At 57.4% G+C, this 9,247-nt stretch overlaps 1 protein-coding gene across 2 annotated transcripts; it reads right to left on the reverse strand.

Moving 5' to 3' along the window:
- Positions 1-113: 113 nt before the first annotated feature.
- FANCG (FA complementation group G) lies at positions 114-9,241 on the reverse strand. Of its 2 annotated transcripts, none has more exons than XM_026040278.1 (13): positions 9,227-9,241; positions 8,424-8,555; positions 7,621-7,814; positions 6,603-6,756; positions 5,377-5,507; positions 5,108-5,254; positions 4,355-4,515; positions 4,060-4,126; positions 3,253-3,590; positions 3,105-3,160; positions 2,235-2,372; positions 1,530-1,662; positions 114-1,102 (listed from the first exon to the last, which is right to left on the reverse strand). In XM_026040278.1, exons 1-13 carry the CDS (start codon positions 9,231-9,233, stop codon positions 1,018-1,020), a joined length of 1,743 nt encoding a protein of 580 aa, XP_025896063.1. In that variant the 5' UTR covers positions 9,234-9,241; the 3' UTR covers positions 114-1,017. The 2 variants fall into 2 exon arrangements, with proteins under 2 accessions (XP_025896063.1, XP_025896056.1); XM_026040271.1 differs by having other exon boundaries at positions 114-1,154.
- Between the last annotated feature and the right edge of the window lie 6 nt (positions 9,242-9,247).

The following is a 9,247-nucleotide window of genomic DNA, read 5'->3' on the forward strand; positions in this document are numbered from 1 at the left end:
ATCGAAGGGGGAAGACAGAGGCAACCAACGCTGACCCTCGCTCCCTTGTTCCCCAGGGCTCAACTCGTGCTCGAGCCCTCGTGCCCTCCCTCCTACCCTTCCTTTTAAACTCCAGGAAGGACGTAGAGCAGGACCAAAGAAGAACAACTATGAGAGGGGCCCCGCCACGAACCCAGCGCAGTCCAACTTGTGCCACGCATGCGGGTGACGCGCGCGGCGCCCAGGCCACGCCACGCTCCAGGACCTCTCCCACTCTTTTTCCAAGTTGTTCCTAGTTCACTCTTCTCCCGCCGCTGTTCCTACGGCGCAGTTCTCAGTCACTCCTTCCTTCTTGCGGGAGGCGCAGCCTGCCAAAGCCTTGGGTGACGGGAGGTGAGGGACGCTCCTGTCTCCAGAGGGGCTGCAGCAGCCGCTGGCCGGGAGCAGGAGCCTCTTCACCACAGCCTGCTGCCAGTGGAGGGCTCAGGGAGGTCTGTGCAGTGGACACGGCTGCTCCAGAACAGATCCCGAGCCCACTGCCTCCCATCGCTTACGGTTGGCAGCGCAGGACCTCAGTGCTCTGAGCTTCATCCGAACCATTCCCAGGCTCCAGCAGACAGCAACGACGTGGAACGCCAAGGTAGAAACACAGGCAGGAGCGATGCTTGGACACCTCTCCGCTTCATCCATGCATTTCTCTGCTGCAGCTCCCTGGAGCAGGGAACGCAGGGCTGGCCTCCATCGCCAGAGCTGCGGAGCCTGTGGTGACTTCAGAAGGGCAGGGAATGTTTCGTGCAGAGGCCCTGGGACCGCGGGCTCCCTGCTCACCCCACAGGCTCACAGCAGCTCCAGGCAGAGTCAAGGCCACTGTCTCCGCTGCAGTGCTTTGTTGTGAATCACTCCAGGAAAAAGGTCATAGAAAAACTCATAAATTAGATCTGAGGCTTTTATTAGCAACTTTTAAAGCAACTTTCTTCTGTTTCAGTCCTTTGGGAACTGAACTTGATCCAAGAGGAATTCGGAGTCTTGGAGAAGCCTTTAAGGCTTCAGCATGTATGTGGTGCTTGGGTTAGCTGTTGGTGGACTGGAGATAATCCTGTAGGTCTCTTGCAAGAGATTCGTTCTGTGGGAAGGTGGCCTGCTTCAGACACGACACCAAGTACAAAGGGCAGGGCCTGAAAGAAGAAGGGCATTGCAGCAGGAAGGACCGTCCCTTCGCCTGTCCCACAGTTCATTCCTTTTTCATTGCACGGTCCTCAGCTCTGCCCCCAGCCTTTGCTCTCCCGTTTGCTATTGCAGAGTCAGGCTGACTTTGGCCCTCGGGCAGTTCCCGTGTGCCCCAGTGAGCCCTGCAGAGCCACAGCCTGCAGGGCTACAGCCACAGCCTGGCTAAGCCCCAAATATGGGAGCAGAAACAGCGGGAGGGGAAGCTCCTCCGACACAGCTGTGTCCAGGCTGCGGGGGCTGCGCTAGATAAACCATCCAAACACTTTAAAACACAAGCCAAGGGCCATGGGGCCAGCAGCGATTCCACCCGCCTCGCCACTCACCTTCCCAGCCCTTCCTGCTGCCCAGCTTCCTCAGCCGGGCTCTCCGAGAGCTTCTGCCAGCGTGCAGCAGCCTCCTGCTTTCGGTCCAGCTTCCACAGGGCCTGCACCAGGTAGGAGGCAGCAGCAGGGTCACCTGCAAGACACGAGGGGCAAGTTCAGCCCTGAGCAGGGCAGCAGCAGTCTCACAGTGCTGCTGGGCATTGCAGGCTGTCGTAAGGGAAGCACAGAAGCCAGGTGAGGGAGCCGAGCATGACGACCAGGTCCTGGGGAGGAAACCTTCCTGGCTACGTCACAGGCTCCAATTAACCCGGCCTAGCAGCCCAGATACAGACTGTTGGTGCTACTGCAGCATCCAACAGGTAACACTGGCTCAGGCACCAGGGCTTCATTCCGGAAAGAAGTGGCAGCTCCAGCCATTTCTTATCCATCCTCAAGTGCAGCTCTGTGTTCCGCTCCCCTCCCTCCCCACACGCCTCAGCCGCCAGGCTGCCAGGCAAGGATGCGCAGCTTCCTAGGACGAAGCGAGATTCCAGCTATCCAGCTCCTGCAGGAGTCTTTGTCATTTGAGTGTAAGGTCTAAAACTTGAGACCTTTCTACTGAAAATAGCAAAGCAGCCCTGGGCGGGGGGGAAGGGAAAAAGAAACAACAAACAAAACACAACTTGTGGCTGTCCTCTCTGATCCTCCTAAAAGGAAGTGTCTTACCTGGTGAGATCTGCAGGCCGTACTGGAAATCCAGCAGGGCTTCCTTGAGCTTCCCCAGCTCCAGGAACTGGGCACCTCGCCCAATGAGGGACAGCAACCGGATCTTCTGGAGCAGCTTCACTTCTGGTAGGAGACTCCCTAGCACAGAAAGGCAAAGACACGCCTGGAGGTGGCATCCTCTGACGGTCCCTGACCCACCCCAGCAAGGCGAAGGCAGCTTAGCAGTCAGGATGAGCCAAACAGTTGCCTGGCCTGGTTCATCTTCCAAGCACCCTGCTCCTCCATGACCCACCAGTGCCCGAACTCAGCCTCTTTGCTGGTTGCCAGGCACATCCCAAAATGATGGAAACAACTCTGTGAGAGACTGTCCAGGAACAAGGGACCTTCTAGGAGAGGGCAGGCCAGGAGGTGGCAGAGGGTGAGAACAAAGAGCAGTGTCAGGCTGGCCTTGCTTGGCTGCCCATCTGCAGCAGGGAGGGAAAGGCCAAGCTGTGCCCGCCCTAAGGCACCGGTGCTCATGGTGTCCACAGCACCACTAAAGCAAGAAATAAATTTGCCAAGAAAGACCAAGACGAGAAATCCCTAAAACACCAGGATTGGCTTAAATCTATTCTCTGGATCCTGGATTCAAGAAGCTTCCCAGTTCACAGCCCACTTAGCTGCCATGCAGTACATGGGAACAAGGCAGGGCTAAGGTCAATCTTGCTCTTACTAAACCAGCGAGTCCCTTCAGAGACTCCAGTGGGTCCTGGAGCTCAGCACACTGTGACAGGCACCCCCTGCCAGAGGTGATGCTGGGCCTGGAGCCTTGCTCCTGTTCCCACCAATGCCCAAATCCCCGGATCCAGGCAGAGCCAGGCCCTGGCATACCTGCTGTTTCAACACCAGGCTGGTAAAGCTGGACTCGTAAGAGGTCACTAAGGCACCTGAGGGAGGGAGCACAGAGGAACTTCATTGCTGTCTGCTGCGAGCAGTCACACCAGCGGCCACACCAAGCTGGCACCCAGATCTTCACGACCTGCTGAACTGCGTCACGGCCTCCTTGGTCTCGTCCAGCTGGGCCCAGGCCCAGCCCTGGTGCAGATAGGCAGCTGTTCTCCACACGAGGCAACGCAGACTCTCCCTCTTCTGGGAGAGGGGACCAGCAGCTAGCTGTGGCTCTGGCGACGGGCACTCCGGCTGCTCCAGCCTCTCCTCCACTCGCAGTGTCTGTGGGATGAGGCTGGCTGTCCGGCCCACGACCTCCTCACACACGGTTATGGCGTCCTGAGGCCTCCCCGCCTGCTGCAGGGCGGACGCGGCCTCCAGGAGCACCTCGGGTAGCCTGGGCAGAGCTGATCCTGCATCCAGGGGGACCTGGTGTGGAAAAGTGCTCGGGCACAGAGCTGCACAGCTCCCAGTGCAGCAGGGCAGCCCCACGCTTGCTGGGCACGCATGGTTGGCACTCAGCAAAGCTCAGACCCACCCTGCTGTAAACTGGAGTCTGCTGGAGGCAGAAGCCGTGCAGCAGCAAAGACTCAGCAGGGCCAGGGAGCAAAAGCCTAGTCCTGAAGTGAAGGACAAGCCAAATCAGGCCAACAGCTACTTCAGAAGATAAGGGGAAACTGTTCCTCTGGCAGTGCCCACCCCAAGGCAGATGTGCCACAAGCCAGAGGTGCCAGCTCACAGCTCTCTCTGCCTCCGTGGAGCTCCCAATCCATTTCCTTCATGTCCCAAGCTACACAGCAAAACTGGGAGTGCAGGTATGAAGTCTGGTACCAGTCCTTTAAGTAGGGATCCAAACCTTATCTTCCAAGGCACCAAGTGAGCTCTTCAAGACACCCACCTGCTGCTGCAGCCCATCCTGAAGCAGCGACAGAAAATCCAGGTAATGTTCCACAGCATCAGCCATCCTGCAACAGGGACAGGACACGTGGAAGGAGCAGGGGACCCCACGAAGCGCCAGCAGCCAACTGGAACCCGAATCACCAGCCTGCAGGCCCTCCCCACCCTGCACTTGCTCTGTCTGTGCTCCCTGTGACTAACAGCCCTGTAACAGCAATACTGAAGTGGGGCACAAAGAAAAGTGCAGATCACAAAGGAGCAGCTTGTTGTGAGAAGACAAGAGGCAGCTCTGTTACCTCCCATCCTCGAGACACCTCTGTGCCAGCAGGTACTTCACTTCGGACAAGTGTCGGTGGCGGAGGAGAGCAGACAGAGCAGGCGTGTGGACAAGCTGCTCTGTCTGGATTAGACAACAGGGAGGAGGGGAAGCAGCTGCTGGAGGGTTTCTTTCCAGAGCCTGAAAAACAGGAACAGAAACAGGGAATAGATGCAGATCTCGCTTACTAGGGCACAGCCACCTCCAGGAAGAGCAACCAAGAGCAGAGACAGACAGAGCTCTGCTCTCCACACGGGAACAGGAAATCTCTGATGCCATCCAGAGCACACAGAACCTCAGGCTTTCAGTCCAAGGTGCTCTGTGCTGCCTGGAACAGCATCTCTCATCACAGCCACAAACCTGCTTAGACCAGCACTTGTGCTGTTAGCACCGACAGAGATCCCTCCTGGCCGTGCTGGCGTTAGGGAGTTTCGAAAGGCAGATGATTCAACGTGGTGTTTACTGCTCCTGCCAGGTGCAGCAGGGCTGCAGCAGCAAACACACACCCTCTCACAGACACCTTGTGTCCTTTAAAGGCCCCTTTACTAAACGCTTCAAGAGGCTGATGTTCTCCACCACCAAAGCGCACGCGCTGCTCGCAAGCCATCAAGAACATGAGCTGCAACCCAGCAGTGTTGCCTCAGCAAACAGCCAGGTGCTACGCAGGGCGTCCTGACCAAGTTCAAACGACCCCGAAGCCGCCCCTCTGCAAAAGTGGAGGCAGCAGACAAACCTCACAGAGCAGAGCCAGGGCCTGCAGCTCCGCATCCACCTCCCCCAGCTCGCGGTACAGCGCTGCGGCGCGGGACAGGGCGGGAAGGCACTGGAAGTCCACCTGGAGGGCCCGCTTGAGGTGCTGAAGGGCTGTCTGCGGCTTGCCCTAGGGAAACGGCAAGAGTTGCATGTCGCAGAGACGTCTTGCTGACATCTTGGCTGTTTGCTGGCCAATTGCTCAGGCTGTTTCTCCTCTCCTTGGCGGCAGCGGAGAGGCCTGGCCGTTACCATTCGCTGAGTGCAGCAGCTGAGGCAGGTGTAGATCTGAGCCAGGAGCCTCTTGGAGCAGAATCCACCTGCAGCCTCTTGGAGGAGGGAGAGGGCAGCAGGAAGGTTCCCAGCCTCCAGCTCTTGGAGCCCTACGAGAGACCCAACACACAGCCTGGCCTACAAACCAGTCTAGGCAGACCCCAGCCCCGCTGCAAACCCCACAAAGGGAGCGGGCCCTGAGCTCAGCCCACACAGTGCCCAATCCACCCTTTTCTTCCCACTTTTCTAGGAGCCCCTCCACATCCAGCAAGATGAGGAGGATCTGTAAGTGTCTAACAGGAAGAAGGGCGACCTCCGAGGCCTGGATCCCAAATGCCAACCTCTGCCCTGGCGGAGAGCTCAGGAAGGTGCTAAGCAGGTCCCAGCACACCTACATGCTCAGCAGCAGGAGCACAAGTGAGAAAGCACAGACAGAAACATGGAAAAAAGACTCCACCACATCCAGGCCATTACTCAGCAGGATGCTGTGGGATATTAATTCATGAATATTTATTGTAAACACTATTTGCTTCTCTTTCAATCTGTATTTTAAGCTTCTATTTGAAAACACTCTCACATGCCTAAGTCCTGTCTACATTCACACATGCTGCCTGCTCGTGAAAGTGTTATTGCCACCCTAGAAGGTTTTGAGAGGTCTGTGCACGAGAAACTCCAACTTTCCCTCCCCAAAGGAAGCCCCATGACCAGTGTGAGCAGAACGAGGCAGCAATGGCTGCCCCAGGAGCTGCAGGTACAGCAAGACAGCAAGCAAGAAAAGTACAGGTGACAGAGAGAATGCAACAACTGGAGATGAGACAACCACTGCTGCCCCACAGGGCTGCGAGGCTGCACAGCAGCTCTGCTTGGCTCCCACAGCACTGTCACCCAGCAGGAGCTGCACATCTGCAACGAGGCAGGCACCAGAAGACAGACAGAAGAAAGAAAAATCCTCAGAACCCCCCCATCAGCCTTCCAGTTCTAGCAGGATTCAGAGAGGTGGAATAAGCCCTGTGGCAAAGCAGAGGCTCAGCGAGGCAAAAAGCAGAGAAGCTCTTTGGAGATGCAAGGCTGAGGCCCACACACACCCAAAGGCTCAGCCTGGCTGATTTTGCAAGGAAATCCCGAGCTTGGGAAGAACAACCGGGATAGTGGCAGTGAGAGGGAGCCCAGGGGCGGGAGGAAGGATGGGTCCCCTCCACACAAACCCTGCAGGAAGGCAGCCGCAGTGCACAGAACCTCCTTCAAGTCTTGGGCGCTCTGTACCAGGGACAGAGAGGCCTCCTCGGCAGGTACTTTCCATGCCCTGAGCAGGGAGAGGAGCTGGGTCTTCCCTTCGCTGCAGGGAGCCCTCCCTGGGTGCTGCAAACACAGAGAGAGAGAGAGAGAGAGGGAACATCAGTGCCGGGCCAGGAGGAAGCAGAGGGGCAGGGAAGGTCTCTGCACACATGCTGGGGAGCTATATCCTACTGCCCCCCCTCACCCTAACTACAACCTGCTTGGGGCAATAATTCCTTCCTCTTAGCGGGCAGCAGCTCCCACCTGACAGCGAGGGGCACCTTGGGACCCCTAGCAGAGCTGTCCCCAGGGAAGCTGGTCCTGCTGACGGGCAGCAAAGGTTGCTCTAAGTCCTGCCGTCCACAACTAGCTCCCTGCAGAGGCTGTGGCCCTTCCAGCCCCGCTTCCTCACTGGTGCCTAGCGGCCAATGGCCCTGGCAGCAGGAGCTATTCTGGGACCTGCCAGGCTGAGTGGGGCTGCCAGGGCGGGATCACTCACGCTGGATGGGAAGCACCAAGGGGTCCAAGTCTCAAAACCTCCTCCAAAATGCTGCTGTGGCATTTGATGACAAATGTGGTATTTCGGCGAGCTCTGTGTCCTTTACCAAGCCTGCAGGTGGTTATTTTGGTCTGCACAGGTATTGCTGGGGTGCACATTGAGACTGCTTGGAACCCCTCAGTGACAAGAGGACAGCTAAAATAATGGCCCCTCAGTCACAGGCCAGATGAGTCTCCTGACATTAACAAGCAATTCAGACACTGTCCCTTCAAGGCAGAGGGCACAAGACACCCAATTTGGCTCGGTGCTAAACGTCAAGCCACCCAGAAAAGCACCAAGCACCAGCTATGGAGCAGATCAAGGTGCAAAACCAGCAGGAGGGGAGGAAGAGCTGACTTCAGGCTCCCCCTAAGGCGAAGGAAAGTCACATCCCGCAGCTGCCTGCTCACCTCAGCACTGCTCAGGAGTCGGAAGAGGCCGGTGACGCTTCCCAGGCGGTTGGTCGCCAGCCACCAGGCTGCTTGCAGGGCAGCCAGGCGGTGCAAAGGCGCCTGCAGCTCTTCAACAGTCACTTCCTGCAGCACCTTCTGCCACAGCTTCTCAGTGCTGAGATCCTGCCCAGCGGCCCCGCAGGCCTCCAGGACTGGAAAAGAAACAATGATGAGGCAGCAGGACTCTGCCCGGGAACAGACATCTTCCTAAGAGCAGGAGGAAGCCTCAAGCAAACAGAGGTTCTTCCTAGTGAGGGATGGGAGAGGGTTTCAGGGCTTACCCAGTCTCAGCTGCCTATGGGAGCTGCTACAGTTAGTACATCAGCCCACATGAACAACACCAGACAGTGTTGTTGCAGTGGCGTTGCAGACAACACCGCTCACAGCCATCACCGACAGCCCTCCTGTCACTGGCACCCTCCTAAGGCCACCAGCCCAAGGGCGGGCAAGCAAGCACGAACACTGCAGGGCTGACTCACAGCCACGTTCAGTGAGTTTCCTTTGAACACAGCACACCGTAATTAACAAAACTTTGTTGGAAGTTTGGTGTTTTATGCCTTGATAACTAATTTCTGTCATTTAAAACTTTCGCTCACCCCCATGGGCTGCAGCATGCACGTGTCATCCATGTCCTCAGGCTACTCCATGCTCCTGCCATTCCCTACAGAGTCTAAATTCCCTACAGAGCCAGCCCTTGTTTTTCACAGTCTCCCCTGGCCGGTCACTTGACATATTCAAAGCAGGGAGAACGTCCTCCTCACCTCTGAGCAGCCCCTGTCGTATTTCTTCTGCTTCTCCATTGATGGCACAGTCAGATGCTCCCATAGCAAAAACCAGGGAGTTATAGAGGACGGTGAGCTCCAGGGGCAAGGTGGCGAGGGCAGCTGGCAGTCCTGTAAGCGACACCAACACGGGAATGGACTGAGCTAGGGGCACGGCTAGAGAACACCCCACAAAACCACCAGGCTAAGGCTCCATCGCTGTGTTCTGTGACAACAGAATATCAAGGTTTTTGTTGAGGTGGTGGTGAGGGTTTAGCTCAGGGGCTGCACTACAGAGTGGGCACAGACATCACTTCTCCAGAGGCTGATGCTATTGATCCTATCCCGAGTATCCTTTGTGTCCTCCCACCTGCCCTGCTCTCTACATCCTGCAGTTCTCCAGGCGCCAGAGCTCTTTTCCGACAGGGCGCCAGCAGTCTGTGCTCTCCCCACTACAGGTCTATCCTTCTCCAGACATTTCCCACGCTTTGCCTGCCCGAGCACAGCCGTAGCACAACCCCGGTACTGAGCAGCTCTGCCCTACTATTTGATGGCTCCATAAAGCCTCTTTCTCCAGTCCACTTCCCCTGTTACTTTTGCAGGGGGGAAGCCCCTTCCCGGCCTTTTTCTCAGTGCAACAAGGTGGCAAGCAGCCCCCTGAGGGGGGGCTCAGGGGGCTGCTTGGGGGGGAAGCAGCCTCCTTCCTTCCAGACACCCCGAGCTCAGGCACGAGCCGCGGCAGAGGCCCGAGGCCGGGCCCCCAAGGCGGCGGAGGGCGGGCGGACCCCGGGGCCGCCGCTCACCGCGCATCCTCCGCAGCAGCT

The sequence above is a fragment of the Nothoprocta perdicaria genome, unplaced genomic scaffold, assembly GCF_003342845.1.
Source record: "Nothoprocta perdicaria isolate Ctin4 unplaced genomic scaffold, notPer1 scaffold_10, whole genome shotgun sequence".
Taxonomy (NCBI): domain Eukaryota; kingdom Metazoa; phylum Chordata; class Aves; order Tinamiformes; family Tinamidae; genus Nothoprocta; species Nothoprocta perdicaria.